Genomic DNA, 20,069 nt, shown 5'->3' on the forward strand with positions numbered 1-20,069 from the left:
CCATTTCTTTGTCCCACACGCCCATTTCTTTGTCCCTCACGCCCATTTCTTTGTCCCTCACGCCTATTTCTCTACCCCCTCTACAATTTCATTCCTGGAAAATATTTTAAAACACTCTTTCCCTCTACTCAACCTACTGTTCTTACGCCATTATTCCTTTCATCCCGGTGGCGTCATTTCTTTCTTTATTTTTTCATTTTCTTTTTTCTTGGCATATCCGGACTTCTTAAATCAGTGTAGGATAGACTTTTTAAACTGGAGGGGTTAGTCTCAGCCTTGATAAACCCCGTCGGTATGAGAGGCGATTCCTGAGCTGAATAAAATCGTCTGGTAGCAACAAGAATAAAAAAAACTTAGATACAAAGGAACGTATAGTATAGTATCCTGGTAACGTGTGTGTGTGTGTGTGTGTGTGTAAAACCAGCCTTACATGAGTGAAAAATCCTTATCATATGAATTTTGACCCCGAGTGATGAAGCTTTGGAGTTTTTGGCTGTATAATAAATTCCAGGTAATTAATATAAACCTTTTTGTCATTACTGTAGATTTGACGTAGATGATTGCGGGAAAAAAAAAAAAAAAAAAAAAATTGTTGATATTGAGGCTTCTTTGTCTTGCTGAAAAAAAATCGTCTGGTGTTGAGATAGAGTAGAGTTGTCCCGAGAAAGAGAGGGTTAATAAATATCCACTCTTTGCCTCCCTCCTGTCTTCCGTCTCTCCTTTCCTTCCTTTTATCCTTCTTTCCGTCAGCCTCTCCTTCCTTCCGTCTTTCCTTCCTGCTCTCTCTCTCTCTCTCTCTCTCTCAGCTTTTTATCTTTCCTTCCTTCCCACCTCAGCCTTCCCCCAGGATCACATAAACCTTCCTTCCATCCCGCCATCATTCGGTAACTTGCATTTCTTCTTTCCATCCTTTCTTCATTAATTTATTCATTTCTGTCTTGCTTCCGTCCCCATCCTTTCGTGATTAATTCATTCTTTCTTTTCTTTCATTCTTCAGTCCAGTGCGTCTCGTAATGTTCGCCTGCCTTCCGTCCTTCCGTCCTTCCTTCCTTCCTTGTGTGTCTCGAATGCCTGTCTTCCGGTTTCCTTCATCGTTGTCCAACTTTTTTTCTTGTCGCTGCATGAGATATCTGTATTTTTTCTTTATTCCCTCCTCCATCTATCCATCCCTATGTCCATCTGTCCATTCGTTTGTCTGTCTATCCATCTCGTCCTCTTTTCATCCATCCCACCTTCCCTTCCCTTCCCTTCGCTTCCTTTTCCTTTCCTTTCCTTTCCGTTTCCTCCTTTCCTTTCCCTTCGCCCCCCATTCCTTCCCTTTCCTTCCCTTCCCTTCCCTTCCCAGGCATGTTCGTGGTATGCCCGTCTGCAGTGCTCTTATTTTGTCTCAATCATCGTAAAACAACAATGCTGGTGGCTGTTTTAAAGCAGGCGTGGTTTTAAAAGCTTTCATGCCTCGCTTTGGTGGCACACTTGGTAGCATAGCAGTGTTGATAGGACTTGGTAGCAGTGTAGATATAAGGGTTGGTAGCAGTATTGGTATTTTAAAGCATGCGGGATTTTTAGAGGCTTCATGCGGTTCTTGGTTGCACACTTGGTAGCATAGCAATGTTGGTAGGAGTTTGGTAGCTGTGTTGGTATTAGGATTGGTAACAACATTGGTATTTCAGAGCAAGCGGGGTTTTAAAGGCTTCATGTGGCTCTATGGTAGTACACTTGAGTCCGTATTTTTAAGGAAGTTCCCTAACACCTTTTCCTTAGCGATTTATTTTGCTTATTTACTGATCTTTTCTGTATTACAGGAATCTTTCCAATATCGCCATACTGTACATAAATAACCTGCGGAAGGATATTAACCACCCATATCTAAGAATAAATCGCTAAAGTGATGTTAGGGAGCTTCCTTAACCGATTAGAATACTATTCCTTAAGGTTAGTAAGGAAGGAGTGCTGACGACGTCGTAGTGATGGGGTTAACCATTTCAGCACAATGACGTTGACGATTATTACTGATATCAGACGATTTTATTCAGCATAGGAGAGAGAGAGAGAGAGAGAGAGAGAGAGAGAGAGAGAGAGAGAGAGAGAGAGAGAGAGAGAGAGAGAGAGAGAGATTTAAAAAGTGGTACAAAAGGGTTTAGCATTGTTACCTTTCTGCCGCTGCGATATTCAGCTCAAATAGGTTAATTGCTATAGAATTATAATTACAAATAGATACTGGTCTGTGTGTGTGTGTGTGTGTGTGTGTGTGTGTGTGTGTGTGTGTGTGTATGTGTGTGTGTGTGTGAAGGAAGAAGTGTAGTGAAAGAGGGAAGAGAGAAGTATGACAATAAAAAAATTGATGGTCTGGAGAAGGAAGGCAGAGAATGGAAAGAATGGGAGAGAAAGGCAAGAGAGAGAGAGAAATATTGTACAGTATGGAGAAGAGAAAGATAGGAAGGAAGGAGAATGGAGGGAAAAATATGAAGAGAAAGCGGTGAGGTAGGGGAAGATGGAAGGGAAGAGGAAAGAACGTTAGGAGGAGGGAAGGGTGAGAGGAAAGAAGAGAGAGAAACGAGAAGGAAGAAGGAAGGGATGAAAAAACAAACATGAGATGTAAAGGGGAGAGAGAGAGAGAGAGAGAGTTAATTAGATTATTAAAAATTAATTAAAGCCTTTATTTACACAAAAAGTGGTTCATCTTCTTACATCGTACTTACATACTAATAGTAAATATAATTATATATATTGTACAGACTGTATACGGTTTAAGACAGTAGTACTTTGAGACAGAGTTGTTCTTGTATTAGTTGTGAGGCCATAGAACTAAGCTTTGCTTAGTAGGTAGTATTTTAGTTTTGCTTTAAATGTATATAGGTAATGGGACTCTTTAATGTACAGTTGCAGCTCATTCCATAATTTAGGACCTGCTACTGAAAGTGATCTAGTGCACGTGTCTGTTAACTTTGGGAACATAAAAATGATTTCGTTTCCTGGTTGTACTGCAGGTTATATTGTTGACGGTCGGGGGAGACAGGATGTGCTCTGGGAGGAGATTATGCAGTTTTTTAAAATGTAGTAACTGCTGCGTTAAGTGTTGTCAGATTGCCTGCGGTTAGCTATTGAAGTTCTTTAAGAATGGGGGTAATGTGGTCGTACTTCCAGGTTCTTCCGTGTGCAACTTTTGCAACAGAGTTTTGTAGTGTTTGTACTTTTACAAGATAGTATTGGTTCTACCCCATATAATGCTACTGTAGTTTAAATGACCTAATGCCAGCGATTTAATCATGATTAAACGAGCACCTTTATCAAAACAGTGTTTTATTATATTAATAAACATCTCTCTTGCTTACTTCATGTATGTGATTGTCAAAGGTCATGTACCGGTCCATATAAACGCCAAGGTTCATTACAGTGTCTGTTGGTTTGAGTGTGGTATCATGAAATTGAACAGTAGTGTCATCAGGTATTTGTGATATCAACTGGCTTGTACCTATCAAGGTGCAGTGCGTCTTGTTTGTGTTTAGCACAAGTCCGTTTTGAAGGAAATACATTATGGCCTTAAAGTTTCATCAATTTTGTGTATTGATTGATGAATTTAATTTACTGAGAGAGAGAAGGGGGGAAGGAGAAAAAGGAAGGAGGAAGAGAAAGAAGCATGGAAGGGAAGGGAAAGTATGGAAAGGGAGGGAGAAAGATGAGAGGAAAGGGAGGGATGGAGGAAGAGGGAGGGAGAGAGTGCTTGAAGGTGCTTGGTGACGTTCAGCTTTAGGTTACCCCCCCTTCTCTCTCTCTCTCTCTCTCTCTCTCTCTCTCTCCTCACCTCACCTCACCTCACCTCACCTTACCTCACCTTACCTCACCTGTCTTTCTCTGCTCTGCTCTCCTCTCCTCCCATCCTTTCCCTTCCCATCCCTTCCTCTCCTCTCCTATCCCTCTCTCTCTCTCTCTCTCTCTCTCTCTCGTGAGGTCTGTGAACCCTCAATCGGAAGCATGAAAGCCGATTTAACTTTGCCAGAAACTACACAGGTAAATGACCGTCCCTTAAAAAAATAAAAAGCAAAATTGAAATAACGATTTTGGTATGAAAAAATCTTATATTTCATTGATTAATGTGTTTGTATTTTAAGTCTCTGTCTCTGTCTGATGTCTGTCTCTGTCTCTCTCACTCTGTTTGTCTGTCTGTCCGTCTCTCTCTGTCTCTCTCTCTCTCTTTTCTCTCTCTCTCTCTCTCACTCTCTCTCTCGCATCTACCTGCCCCTCATTCTGCCTCTTCCTCAAGCTTCCCTCCATCTTTTTCATTTCCCTCCCATTTTTACCATCTCACCCTCTTCCTTTCCTCTTCCCTCCACGTCGCCCTCCCTCCATGTTTCTCCTCACTCTTTATTTCTTACAGTTTCCTTTCTTCATCCTTTAGATTTCATTATTGGTTATGCCTCTTCCTTCCCTCTCCCTCTTTTTTATCTTCATTTCTCTTCTCTCCACCTTTCTTTCCTCTTGCATCTCTCCATCTCCTCTCTCTGCTCTTACCTCTTCTCTCCTCCCACTCTTCTTTTCCCCTTCTCTTCTCCCACACCCCTTTTTCCTTTTTTATCTCTTCTCCAATACTTTCTCTTTCCTCTTTATCTTCTTTCCTGCAGTCCATCCCCGTCACCTCTTACATCTCTTCTCCTCTTAAATCTCTCCTTCCTTCCTCCTCACATGTCTCTTTCCCCTTTAACCTCATCTTCCATCCTCCCAGCCCCTCTCTTCCCTCTTATACGAGTTATCTCTATTTTTAACCCCTCACCCTAGTCCCCTGTGTCTACCTCTCCTTCGTTCGTATTCCATCCTCCTCCTCCTCCTTCTTTTCTCATTCATCTTGCTTCCACCTTTCGTACTTCCCATCCTCCTCCTTATTTCTTCTCCATTTCTGATCCCCTCCTCCAGACCCTCACCATCTCTCCTCCATCCTTTCTTCTCTCTTCCTCACCCCCTCACCCTTTTTTTTACATCTCCTTCTTCTTACCTATCTGCGTCCATCCTCCTCAACCCCAAACTGTTTCATTTTTGCTAGTTCCAATTTTCTCTGTTCTTCTTTCCTTCTGCATTTTTTTTCTTCTTCCCGTCTCCTCACCTCCCTCATCCCACCTTCCTTCTTCTTCCACCCTTTCATTTTGCCAGTTCCTCTTCCCTCGTACCTCTCTACTTCTCTCCTCCTCTTCACCCCATCCTCACTTTTTCTCCCCATTCTTCTTCACTTCTGCGTTACTACTTTCCTCCTCCCCAGCCCCTCCCCTGCTTTTTACCTGCCTCTCATCCCTCCTCCAACTCCCCATCCCCGCTCTCCCCCCTCTTTCCCTCTCCTACCCCCATCCCTCTCTCTTCCCCCCCATTCCGGTGTCGGCGCGTGTGAAGGTGCGGGTTCGGGCAACAGACAACACAGGCAGACTTACCCGGTATCATGCACCCTCACGATAACAGAGATAAACGCCTTCCCGCTGCCTCACTCACCTTGTAGCCTCTCACCCCGCTCTCTTTTACGATTACGTGGCCAGTACCGGTGATGTTCGGTATAAATTCACAAATATAAGATTTATTATCACCATCTTTATCATCATAATCTGCGTCATTATCATCATTATCACTGTTGTCTTAATTATCATCATTAACACCACAATTGTCATCATTATTGTCGTAGTAATCATAATTTTTTTCCCTCCTCTCTTTCCCATTTGTCGTCAGCCTGTTCCAGATCAGTGAATTTCATCTCTCTAGCTTTCCCTGTCTCTTTCTTTCTCTCTTTCCATCTTTGTTTCCATTCACCTGTCCTTATCCATCTGTTGTATTTTCTACGAAAAATGGGTCCTACCCTTATCTTATAAGATTTTCATTTGTAATGTTTTTTTTTTTTTGTCTGTATCTTTCAGTGTCCTCTTCCAAGAGGATATCTTTTTATCTCCATGTAATACTTAACACAAGTCTTTCCCTAGTGAACTCTGGGAAGTTTACGCTCTAATTATTTTGTTGAATCCCAGGTTTCAAATATTGGTAGTATTTAGTAAGAAAGTAAGAACATTAGACGTTTGATTTGAGAGTGGGTTTATATATATATATATATATATATATATATATATATATATATATATATATATATATATATATATATATATATATATATATATATATATATATATATATATATAATGTAATCGTTTGTTTATTAGGTATGAAATACCGTTAGTATTAATATCACAAACTGAAGGCAAACGTAGTAAGATACAGTATTCATCCTAATTTATTCACACACACACACACACACACACACACACACACACACACACACACACACACACACACACACACACACACACACACACACGAGGGAAACAAACCTAACATCAGTTAAGGCATGTTTATATCATGTCTGTATCATATGTGGACACCTTGGCCACGGTGGGGCATGGGACAGCAGAATAAGGGCACAAGGCAGCACACAGCAACCTACACAGCCCCTCTTGCCTGATCCGCCCCAGTAGCACGGTCGTACACAGCAGCCTACTAGCTTTAATAATCTCACACTCACAGTGCGAATTAGATTAAGCGAAATGCACACGAGGGAAGACCTGATTAACATTATGTTCCATCAGGGTGGTGATTGCAATGGAGTTAAGTGAGAAGTGACAAATCCTGCAAGTTGGGTCTCAAATCCAAGAAACCTAATCGTTTTAAATATATGGGTAAATTGGAGTACTGAAGCGGGATTCATTATTGATTTTATATTTTATGGACATTCTCTCTCTCTCTCTCTCTGGTTTCATATCCATTGATCTGTATATTATGCTTCGATTTACTGTTATTATTTATATAGTCAACATCCGGGCAGAGAGAGAGAGAGAGAGAGAGAGAGAGAGAGAGAGAGAGAGGTACACATGCCGGATAACCTACAGACATGTACGTACACGTGTGCACCTACATTCAGAATGTGTGCGTATGAGGGCCACAGACACATGCCTGGCACATACAGAGCATGTGTGCGTCTGAAACACACACACACACACACACACACACACACACACACACACACACACACACAGAGTACGTCTGTCATGAATTATGCCTGCCGTAGAGATTGTTTACGTCTGACAGTCATGTACGCATGTCTGTTACGGACAGAATGAGTACGTGCGTCTGAGAGCCACGTACACTTTCGGGCATATGCAGTATGAGTGCCTCCGTCTGAGCCACGTACACATGCCTTGAAGAATGTGTCTGAGATCCACGTACACATGCCTGGAAGAATGTGTCTGAGATCCACGTACACATGCCTGGAAGAATGAGTTTGTGTGTCTGAGCCACGTACACATGCCTGGAAGAATGAGTGTGTGCGTCTGAGAGCAACGTACACATGCCTGGAAGAATGATTATATTCGTCTGCGAGCCACGTACACATGCCTGGAAGAATGAGTGTGTGCGTCTGGGAGCCACGTACACATGCCGGGTACACGTGTGAGGTTCTGACTGGCACGGCACCTAAACTATCGTACACCCACAAATCAATAACCTCCGCAAACCCCTCCATTACCCCCTACAGTTTTATGCGTGTTTTCGATTCTGTCCCAAGTGATTTGTAACTGGTATGTGAGGCTCACATCGTATTGGATTACGTTATTCAAACCTGTGCTAAGTGAGTTACGGTTTTCATGTTTTTCGTTGCTAAATACCTCTCATTCACAAGTAAGGAGTCCGGTTCGTGATTTCGTGCTTTGTGTTCGTTGGTTTGGGTTGGCAGTTGTGTCTGATGTTTCGGTAAATGCAGTGAAAAATCCTCGAAGGTTAGTTTTGCTGTTAATGAAGGGCAAGGGCGGAAAAAAATGTAAACATATGGTTGGGTTCCCTTGCTGCGCTGGCATCTGGCGGGTGTGATGACGTGGATACTCCCTCCCTCCCTCGCTCCTGCACCTTCTCCCTCCCTCCCTTTTACTTGCCCTCCCTCCTATCCTCCCCCTTCCCCTATTCCCTCCCCTCTCTGTGTACTGTTTCCTCCCACTCTTCATCTCCCCATCCCATCTCTCCCTTCTTTCATTTCCTCCATCCTTTCATCCCTCCTTATGTGTACCGCTTCCTCCCACTGCTCGTACTGTACTATTCTCCCTATCAGGCCTACCCACTGCTCTCTCTCCCCCTCTCTCTCTCTCTCTCTCTCTCTCTCTCTCTCCTACTTTGAAGGATATATAACTACAGTAGTCCAATTGGTTCCATTTAGGTAATCTTAGACTTTTCAAGAACATTCCTGTTTAAAAAACCTTAATGAGGGCGCTTGCATTCTTTTCCGTAAATTTAGCATTGGGTTTTTATTAAACAACACACAATAACATTCCCCCTTCCCCCAAAAAAAAATCATGTGCCAGAGTTCCTATTTTTAACGAGCTTAGAATTACTAGAAACTTCCATTTGACATCCCTCTCCATCTTTTATCCCCCCTCCTTCCCTTCTCCCTCTGCTCCTCCTCCCCGGACACGTAGTACAATGCCGTGCTGCCAGCCGTACAACTCATTTTCTTAATTACTTGCTTTCGAATACATCAGTTTTAGTTTTTCTTCAGAGTTACAGCCAAGATTCTTTGTTTATTATAAGTAATGTAGAGGTTATGGCGTAGAGTAGGATAGATACAGTGAAATTCGCACCCAGCTGGTTGTGATTTTCGCCGCTAGATGGCTGACTTGAGCAAAGTTGACAGGAGGCATAGTTTTCTCTGTATTTTCCTGACGAATGTCTTAATGTTGGAGACTGCCCTCGGGCTGCCTATTGTCTTTCATTTAATTGTTGACATGGTGCATGCTTGCGTCACTGCCGCTGCACGGATACTTACCAGAAATAAGCCATGAATCTGTTTGGCAGTTAGTGAAATCTGTACCTGTATTGCTGTGATTTGATAAGACACGACGGTGTTTTGATATGTTACTGTCATGTGAACGGTGATTGGCATCGGGATCGTGATTTAATGAAGGTTGACACGAAACGAAGTGAAGGATTGTTCACTAATCTATTAGCTTGGAGTATGAAGTGTTGGTTGACGTGAAACTTTGAAACCCACGTTGAAGTTGGCTTGAAATTTTGAAACACAGCTCTAGCATTCGGAATGGTGTTTCTAATCTGTAACGTACATGGATACAATGAACGTCTGTTGTGTGTGGAGGATGTAACAGTGCATCAGGTTTCAGTAAGACCGGATTTACGGTTGCACCATCAAAAAGTATTACATTTTTCCATCTTCACATTTTGAAACTAGACGAAATGTGTGAAATATTCTCTAGTAATGACCTGTGTATGGCCGCTGTTTTACGGTAATTTGCACATCAATAATAACACAGCTTACCCTTGAAACACATTATCAGATTCAGAAATATTTGCCGTAACAGGCGCTAATGACCAGCAATTGACAGCAGATAATGATCATACTCCGAATTAAGGGAAAAATCGCAGAAAGCAAAATACGATTAGTTACCTGCATATTTATTTGTCACAGTATACAGTTTCATACAGCTTACCTTCCCCAAGATCCGCCAACGTGTCGTAAACATACCCGCAAATACCCTAAGTCTTTCAAGAGATCCCAAGCATGTACAGTATATGGACGATGGGTAATTAGCACCAATGTGAGGACCTTTGAAGCGCCGGTCGTGCAATGAACCCAGTATGGACTGATGACAGGTGACTTGTTGCTATGTGGCCGTTAGGATGACTGCTGGGACGGGAACGAATATCTCAAGCTAACAGTGGGACGCAAAAATAGCAATCAGAAGTGATCATAGTACTGCTTTGCTAACCAGGAACTTTGACCTTAACCCGTGACCATGACCTTTGATTGATCTGCACCATAATTAACACTTCTTCCCATCCCCTCACCCCACAACATACTGCATGCGTCAGCTTTCAAGGTTTATCTGCATCGAATCAAGCTTTCATGAGTTAACGTTGCGTCTTGAACTCTGATCTTGACCCATGTCCATTGACCCTGAATACTGATTAATCTGCACCAAAACCTGATCACTTCTTCCCAGACCCCCCTCCCCCTACACACAAACAGTACATGCCCATTTTGATCGCAGTCGGGTCTGGTACTGATGATTTTTTTTTTTTTTACGTGCATCTATAAATCCATAAATATACCTTGAAACCGACTCTGAATCACAGTGGCTGCGCGATTTGCATCACTGATACTAGTTATAGATACTGCACAGTACCTTGAAATGCTTACTCTTGCATCCTGCACATTCATTATTTTAATTAAATGTAATTATGCGTAAGGATGTGTAAAACACTTAAGCATGCCATGATTACCTCCGCCATAAAATCATTTGTAGCTGGGTCATAGCCAAGATTATTCCTGGGCGGGCCGAGGGGGGGGGGGGGATGTTATCAACACATTAACTGCTGACCCTTAGGAAAATTTGTGTTTTAAAAACTGAACTCAAAATAACCCAGTTTTATCTCTGATATTTGTCTGAAGACCCTTTTTGCAAGCCCAGGAAGTAAGGTTAAAGTCTGTACTTAAAAGTCAAGAGACTCCAGAGCTATCTGGACGTTCATTTGCCTTTGAATTTTGGCTTCCATTTCTTAAACATTAGATCGTCGCATCGTTCAGCCGGATTTAATATTATGGTGAATTCTCTTTGACTACCGGTAGTGACCTAGCAACATAAGTGTGTTTATTTGACCAGTTTAGATAGACCACCGCAAAATGTAAATGTAAGTCTAGTCAAAGTGAAGGCGAATTAAACCCATCGCAAAAAACGTATCATTATTCACAGGACTATCTCGGGGTTTGGGGTGGGGGAGGGGGATCAGACAAGTTAAGGTCTCATGAACGAAACCCCCCCCCCCATCCTCCTTCTTTGCATGTATCACTGTATGTTAAATAGTTAATCACTGACAACATATTTATGTTTTAGATGCTTTTATTTTGCAGTCTTGTAATTGTCTCCCGTGCTGATGTAATTATTGTACTAAACAATGTGAGATAACTTTTACCTGGTCGTGGTGTAGTAGTATGCTGCCTGGCTCTCACCTGAGATGCCAAGGTTCGATTCCCGGCATATTGGTAGTATATTGGATGGATGTACTAAACAAGTTTACCCGAAGAAGAAAAAGAAATAGCCTGACATTCTCAGGGAAAATATCGGGAATATGTTACCCAATGTGGTGAAACCTGTCCGTAATTTAACAGACCGATTTAAATCTATCATAATCGAAATGAAAACCTTGAAAGTTTAATGCTATGCAAAGAAATTCACCTGCAATTTGCCGAACTGTCCAGAAACCTTCACTCCATCGCCAGTAAGAAAAGTCTTGAACTTAATTTCCGAGATGCCAAAGAAAGAGCCTAGGAATAAACACAGAAGTGGTGAAAAGAACGAAGGTGACAGTGCATCTCAGTCAAACAGCGGCAAGACAGATGAAGAAGCTAGCAAGAACAAAAATCACAAAGTTTCAACACACAGCATTATGACTGGAAATGAAGGATCGGCAGGGAATAGTGGAGAAGACAGAGGAAGCCAACCTTTCACCTTCACACTGAGGCAGAGTGATGGAACGCTGCTCACGCTAAGGTTCAGGGTATGTCATGTCCCTTGGAAGCATTCATCATTGTCATAACACATACATTTTCTCAATGCACACATAGAATGAGAAGGTTACTTTGCTGTTGAGTTTTTCAGGACATGGATCAGGAAGAGAAGTCTGGTACCTTCTGAATTGCAGAAATTATTTGCTCTAGTACTAATAAGAGAGAAGTTTACAACCTCTCTAGCCGTATCATTCAATCTGCCACTCATGTTATGGAGGAAATTAAAGTTTGCGGTTGATATTTAATTTCTATCCTTGGAGATTGAACATGCCTGACACGAGCAGGCAGCTTTACTAAACATATTCAAATTGTGTTTACAAGTCCTTAAGGGTAACTTATCCATTGGGCTGAGGAACACAGCTCACAGTCATTGGAGAAATGATTCTCCCCTACGCAGTGTTTCATGCATGGGTGTACTGTAGGTGTGGAAAGCTTTTGGAATGTAGGGTAAGAAGTTCATATTGAAGTTATGTTGGAGTGGCTGTGTTTGTGAGTGAGAGTTGGTATGTCCTTGAGGGAACAGCAGCAGGTTGCGAACATGGGGGAATCTGCGAAAGGACATACTGGTACTACTGCACCCTCTTAACCCGCCGTGTCCCGTTGACGTATAAATACGCCCACACGTTTTGTCAGTCAGTCCAGTTGACATATAAACGTGCATCAATTGCAAGGTTCCTAATTTGCCCAATTTTCAATTTTCGCATGTGATTTTTGGTACGTATACACGGGACACCTTCCTCAACAAGATGCCAAGCAGGGACAATGCCGTATCCTGCATGGACCCCCCCCCCACCCCACACGCCATTGTCTCGGCAATTCACCTGTTACCAGTGACCTGGCCAGTAACGACATGTTGTGCCATGGTACGAAATTCAAGGCCAGACTGATTCCCCAATCGATGACAATGTATTTACCTAGCATTAGAGGAAGAAACAGGCAGAAATGATGATCAGGTAAAGTCACCAAAAAAGGTCAGGTATGTTGATGTGTTTGGTGGGTGAAAACCAATATACTCTCGTACTACATATAAATTCATACCAAATAAATAAATAAATACCGTTTATTAGTGGTGTGGAATAGTTACCCTTCCATATAACTCGTTTTCTTTGGAGCGATCCTGATAGAAAACCCAGTAAGGTACGGGGTACTGCTACCTCTGTTGAGTATTTTAAACCTCAGTGAGCAATTTCTCTCTGAATTTTCGATGTTTCTCACCAAAAGCGGAGGTTTGAGCCCCCAATTTTTTTTTTCCAAAATTGGTCAGGATTGGGGGGGAGTCAGTGGTGGAAAATGGGTCGGGACAGGGTGGGTTAAATATCCACCTCAGGGTGGGACTTAAAGATTAAAAAAAGAAAAAAAAAGAAAACAGATGTACATGCTACCAGTCTGACCACTAGAAGCTCCATTGAAAGTGTGATTTGAATGTAAAAGTAGGTAGTGAGAAACTGGTTGGGATGTTATGTCGTTGTGGAGTGTCAAGAGAGAATGAGAATGGGAACACGGTACTTGATGGATATTTGTGCTGAGTGAGAGCTGGAAGAGTATTACAATTAAAATCTTTCAGCGCGAGTACTATACAGTATACATATAGGGTGGTATTGAGAATGCAGGGCAGAACTGTGAAGTGAAAGGCACACATTGGCTTGATAATGTGTATAGATAATCAGTTGTGCAAGTAAAGAAGATATAAAAGCGTGTTTGGTGATTGGTGAGTAGGGTGGTTTCCAGAATAATAGGGTATGTGTCAGTATTTGCAGTAAGTTAGATAGTGGCAAAAGCATGTGAAATAACTAAGGTGCAATAGGTAAGGCATGGTGAGTAAGGAGAGATTGTGGAGGTTCTCACGTGTATAAATGGAATGGGGTGGGGTTGGTTATAAATGATTATAGTTGGAGTATGTAAAACATGATATTTGCAGATGACTGCTGCTGTTTCTAATACTTAATTGGATCACTGCAGTCTGGACCAAAATTTATTAGTGTTTGTGTGTCCTGTATAAAAATTAAGAATAAAATTACTGTAGTTGAGAAAGAAGGTAATGATGTGATTAGCTAGTGTATTGAGAAACCAGTTGGTGGAAATGTTGAAGTGCCTTAGCTCAGTAGTACTGTAAGATAAGCTGATTTCTTAAGGAAGCTAGTGTTCTGAAGGGCTTGAAATGTAACATAGGACTGAATGTAGAGGTTTTGGTGGAGAACTGCATGAGGATGTGGTAGTCCTCAGATTAGTGTATGAAAGCAGGACTTCAGTAAGGCATGAGTGTTCGAAATAAGGACTAAGAGTTGTGGAAATAGTACTGCTATGTATGTGTGTGGTTTTTCTTTACTGAACATGATAAGAATCAGTGATTCGTGGAAGATGTGGAGTATAGAGTCCATTGATAACATGGTAGAAGCAAGTGTTCCTATATAGTATGGTTACCGGTACAAAAGAGAATGGAAGTAGATAGGATGAAAAAAGAAAAAGTCGTTTGTGGGTGACTTTGATGGTGGGAGGAGGCAGGGTAGGTAAAAGAAAATGGGTGGAAGTGACAAGTGATTGTGTGAGAAAACGAGGTAGGCTTGTGGAAGCGAGGTAACAAAGTAGTAACAATCAAAATCGATGGATTATAACTATACGGAGAAACACATGACAAGGGATGGCACCTCTTTAAATTTTGTAATCATAGAAATGGCTTTGTTTAAATATGTGTAGCTATAATGAAACTCATGTATAAAGTACAAAATATGTGCTGATGATTTTGTTTGTGAGGTGGAGCTTGGACTTCAAAAAGCTTCAATGACAGTGTCTGCAGTTTCACTGGATGTGTTATTTGATAGTTCTCATACAATTGTACTTTATCCATTTCTTCCTGGATCATAATTTTCACCTTATTTCATCATTGGTAATTAGGGTTGGGGTGATGATGATGTCTGTTAATAATATGGGAAACTGCTCATAAGTTGAATCTGGTACTGCATTGTGTACTTCAGGTGGAGTTTATCTTGTATTTTTTGAGGTGCAGTATGTATGTTTATCTCTTTGGGAGATAAATACCTTAGTAAGCTTAAGGATATTCCAGAATTCATATTTTTTGTTTTGAATTACTTATAGCCTGAAGTGGAAAACTAATGTATTACCATATTTGTTTTACCATAATACATCTTATGTATGGTAGTAAGGGTATCCATGTGATTACTGATTTTTGGTAAACATGACCATTCTGGTAATACTGTATTGCCAGTCTAGGAAACTGATTTTCCCAAGGATTCCAGATAATTGCTGTTCTGTTGAATGTAGTTGTGTACTTCGTACTTTAGCTTAGTTTTAGTATGTAGTGACAGAACCTTTGTTTTTAGGGAATCCCATTATAGTTACACAGCATTTAGACAACTGTAGCTTTTATTGCATACGTAAAAGTTATTACATGGCTGCACTGGATGTGAAATGATTCGCAAGTCACGTACTGTACAACCGAATACTTATTGGTATTGCTTGTTCTCAGGGTCCGAACACTGGTCAAGGTCCTCCACAGTTTTATGGGCCACCACCCCCTGGGCCTCCACCACCTCAGAGTTACGTGCCCCCACACTACCAGGCGCCCCCACAGTACCCTCCTGTTATGTCTCCACCCTTGGCTCAACGTAAGTAACCCATCACATTCTTCTCAGGTCCTTCACTTAGATGATATATTATTTTAATCAGGCAACGAGTAGTTGATTTTATGAAATGTAAAGAGAGCCTCATGCATTGAAGGAGTGAATGAAGTCTACAGCTAACCCTCAGGGTTGAAAAATCCTCCATAAGCTAAATAAAATAATCAGGAGATACAAGTAGCAAGAGTTAAATGAAAAGACTTCATCTGAGTGAAGGGGTTAAATATATTTAAGTTGCTTGCATAGTTTCAGCTGTTGCTTACAGTGTCCCAAACTCTATTTTACAGTCAGTCCTCACATTAAAGTCTAGGATTTGTACCGACAGAATGCTACTGTAAGTAAAACAACATTGTGAGACCTGCTCCAGGTTTTTGGGTGAAGGTTAATGGTCAAAAAGTTCTCAGTCCTGACTCTAAAGCAAGTTTACAGTGGATCACTTCACCACCATCCACTCTGATAAAGAATCATAAGCAAGTAAAAAAAAAATAGTAACTCATTATGAAACAACTTTGAGCAAAGCAGCTTTAAATTAGGAATCAACTGAATGCATGTAGCTACTTGATAGAAAAATAAAATTGGTGCAGTACTTTCATCCATATCTCAAGACATAAGTAGGGCTACATGAATTTGCAGTGTAGAAGGGCTTTTTAAATCTGTTCAGAACCTCGTAACAGTTACTCTTTTGGAGAAACTTATGTTAATAAATAATGTAGATGTGTGTGTCAAGTTTAATAATTACAAATCAGTTTTGCAAAGCAAAACATCTTATGTTTAGTCAGTTCATGATTACCATTATCATATACTGAATCTGTGTGCGTGCGTGCGTGCGTGCATGCGTGCGTGTGTTGAAATAATGTATGAAGTGCTGACTATTAATTAGTACAGTGGTAATGACATATTTTCTTCAACTGTATGAAAGACAGGGTAATCCCATATTACCCTTTGGGATTTAGAGCCATGAGGCAAGGCTACTGTAGCCCTAACATTAAAAGGGTGAGGAATGACTTCTGGCTGTAGTTGAATTCAAACCACTCAGCCCAAGAACTTTACCACTAGATCACCAGGTATCAGCTGTTGTTATATGTTGTAAATATGTGGGGGGGGGGGGGGCTCTGTTTCAAAGCTGCAGAATTGTTTACATACTGCTTAGCTTTCAAATTTTCTTTCCTGCCATCTTCAGCTGAATTATCATTCTTTTCATGTGGCTTATGCTAGCAGTTTGACCACATACTGTATGGTCTGCCTGCCTTTTTCTCAATTGCTTCATCTTTCATCGCCCCATCAGGAGTGTAGGGGACTAGGACTAAGTTAGCTAATGGTGAGGATAACTATTTTCTTGCTCATGATGGCATTTTGTATGGAGGAACCTAGCCATTCATCAGATTTTAAACCCTTGTGGCGGTGGCTCAATCGGTAGAGAGTTGGCCTGCAGTCCTGACGGACCCGGGTTCAAATCCCGCTGAGGCAGGGAACAGTTTAAGGATTTGAATTTCTGAAAAATCAGACTTTACTGATCTACCAGAAGGCCCTCCGACATGTCGTAAAAATACCCCCGCTAATACCAATACACCAGTCCTGTATGAGACAGCCCTAGCATGTATTCAGTATGGACGGTGGGTGTTAGCGCCGAAGTGGTGACATGTAGAGGTGTGCGGTACGTAGGAGGACTACTGGGCCTTGAAAGCAGGCTGTGAAGCCTATGCCCAGAGTTGGTCACATTTAAAAAAAAAAAAAAAAAAAAAAAAAAAAAAATCTGGTTGGATCACCTTAACCCACTAGACCACCTTGCATCAGTTTACTTATGTAATTTTTCATTCATCCTGTTATTTTTTATTCTTCTCTCCACTTGAGGTGGCTCTACACTACTGACAAGGCTAATGGTATCCTGTAACCCAAGAAGCCATTTACGGTACTGGGTGGTAACCATATACTGGAAACCAAATAATGGAGGTGATGTGGAGCCTACTGTGGTGCCCCTGTTAACTGAGTGGAGAGATGCAAATGCAGCATTCATCTGGGAAGCAAACCACCACACTCTTCCCCACATCTTGCTGTGATGAGGTGCTGTCTGTTGCATGGGAACATCTGTTCACTGCATGGGACAGCCCTGCAAGGGCATTTGCTTGCCTGTGGTTGATGAGTCTGCTAGGCCAGACAGAATGAGGTTATTCAACAACAACAGCAGCTTATGTAATTATGTTTAGTGCTAAACATGTGAGGTCTGACTGCAGTGGGAAAAAGTATGTTCTGCAGTAGGACCACTCATTAGTTAGGCTGACTTACTGTACATAACCTGATTGACATTGATGTTAAACTGGTGGACATGGGCATTGGCATGGTCAGTCTGGAAGCAGAATGAAGCGATATAGTAATTCTTCTTTATAAATAGCCTTTGTTAACCCACTGAAACTGGAGACATATTTCATTGGTTAAATTTTACTATCTCCTTATGATTGTATGTAACTTGGGAGAGACTCCTGTAGGGAAGGGGTTAATGAAAGCTACTGGTATAACAAACCTCTCCAGTGTGAAAAGTCCCACCTGGCTGAATGTAAGCATCTAGTGCTATCAAGAATAAAATGAAGAAGACAACTGTGGACTGGAGGGATTAAAGTTTGGTATTTCTGTTGCTCTACAGCCACGGGGCATCTTTTCTTTGTTGAGTAAAATCCATCTGACATTTGCAAGGATCAGGTATACAAAATATTTTCTTTAAGAAGGGTTTATTTAGATTGTATTAAACTCCTAAACTCCAACATCCCAGAGATGTCTTTGATTGGCTGAATAATATAATCTGATACAGTATTAGCTAAATCTCAGATGAATTCTGCACATAATGTTTCTGTCATCCCAGTTGCATTTACCATGGTACAGTATTTATTTTTGGAGGGGAATTTAAACTTAGGGTTAGTTTACACCACCTGGTGATTATTTTAATTCTTGGCTGATTTCTTGGTCGAAGATTGTTTTTATCGACATTTATTATACATCTTACTTCCTAAATCTTTGGTATGTATTGCAGTCTCAAAAATAAATTGAAAAGCCGAGATATGATAGTGACAGTGATGATGATGGTGATGATGATTCTTTCAAACATAAACTACAGTAACCCTAGCCTCCCTCTCCACAGCATCTCCGCCTCCTCTGTATGGGCAGAAATCTGATCGTCACAGCGCACGGCACCAAGGGAGAGGCAAGTTCTACTCACGACCCCCCCATCAACCACAGCCACAGCAGAACAAGTCCGGTAGCAGCAGCCTCCAAAGCACCCCACCCCTCTCCCCCAAGAAAGGTGAAGACATTGGGCAGTCTTCACAATAGAGGGTGTTTGTTGAATACAGAAAGTTATACAGTATAACTGATGGGGAGCAATAAAGCATCTAAAGTAGTTTATTTTTAAGACCTAGGAATGTTGCAGGGGACTGCTTGGCTGTAAAATTTTTTCCAGTTACAAAATTCCCTTATGCATTGCTCTGCTGTAATCATGCTAATGGCATGCTGTGCTTTGTTTTTGTGATCTCTTTCTTTTATATGCTAAACATTTCACAATACAGATAATGTGAGGATAGATTTTGCACTGTTATAAGAAGGCATGGTATCAGTTTAGTACTGAGAAGTATTCTTACTTTATTTAATCTTGAAAATTTTTAAGAATAATACAGTACCATTAACACAGTATAGTATAGTAATACTAGTACAATATAGTACTGTTTTCATTTTTTATATTTTAATCATGCTCCTTCCAAATTTATTTTCTTAACCTTAAGAGAACACCATAGTTGTGAAGCAGTTAATGAAGGTTACATATAATACTTCCATTGTGCAAAGTCACCCTATCAAATAAAACTGATTGGAGGTAGCAAGATAAACATGAAAGATACGGTTTCCTAGTAAAAGGGTCATAGGCTAGAAATTGTACTTCGAAATCAGTATACTGTACTAATTCTGTACTGCTATCCTTACAGACCTACATCAGAGGAAAAGCGGTAGTAATGGAGGAGGTGGAGATGGAGGAGGAGGGGAAGAGGAGAGCCATGTACCAGAGGAAGAGGGAGGAGTACAGGACCCTAGGACAAGTTTACAGCAGCAGCTCTCACAGATTAAACCGCCTAAGGTGAGGTGGTGTGATGTGATGGGGAACAGGGGAAGAAAAACAAAAGAGAGATGTTTGAGATGGACAGAGAAGAGAAGAGAAAGGATGAAAGTCTTTAGTGAGAAAAAGAGAAGCAGAAGAGGCAGATGAGAGGGAAAGAAAGAAACTTATAAATGGCTTTAAGGAGGTAAAAAGGCAAGGAAAATGAAAGAAGTGAATGAGAGGGAAAGGAAAGAGCAAGAATAAAGGGCTTGAGGGAAGGAATAAGACAAGAGAATTAAGAGGGAAAGGGAGGAAAAATGATAGAGAGAAAAGAAAGAGACGTGTGAGGAAATGAGAAGAAAAGGAGTAAAGAACTTTAGAGAAGAAAGACATGAAGACAAGAAGATGAGAGGAAAATGGAAGAGAAAGGATAAAGGGTTTTGAAGGAACAAGACAAGGTAAATAGCATGTTTGCTGTGTGAAGGTTGATATTACTAAATGGAAATGTACCTGTATGCTTTAGTATCTTGAATAAATGAATGAGTGATCATACACTCAAATATTAACTGTACTTGATAATGTTCACATTGAAAAGAATTCTTGGGAACCACATCCTGATGTGGTTGCTTTGGACTGTGTTTCATGTACGGTAGCTTTTGGAAAATTCATAGCACATCTTTCCTTGACCTTTTGTTTTGTACATCATACCTGAATAGCTTCTTGCGTGTGTTTTAATGTAAACCAGGTCAGTGTAGATTGCCTGTTAGTCTGT

At 41.1% G+C, this 20,069-nt stretch overlaps 1 protein-coding gene across 1 annotated transcript in view; it reads left to right on the forward strand.

Annotated features, from left to right (window-relative positions):
* Positions 1-20,069, forward strand: part of mtgo (miles to go) — a 303,974-nt gene that overhangs the window by 234,577 nt on the left and 49,328 nt on the right. The window contains exons 5-7 of the mRNA XM_080268116.1: positions 15,072-15,210; positions 18,353-18,514; positions 19,188-19,336. Of these exons, the coding sequence (XP_080124242.1) occupies positions 15,072-15,210; positions 18,353-18,514; positions 19,188-19,336 (450 nt within the window). The remainder of the gene's footprint in view (positions 1-15,071; positions 15,211-18,352; positions 18,515-19,187; positions 19,337-20,069) is intronic.

Source organism: Coenobita brevimanus, chromosome 26, assembly GCF_032717465.1.
Source record: "Coenobita brevimanus isolate Jiangsu-jjx chromosome 26, ASM3271746v2, whole genome shotgun sequence".
NCBI lineage: Eukaryota > Metazoa > Arthropoda > Malacostraca > Decapoda > Coenobitidae > Coenobita > Coenobita brevimanus.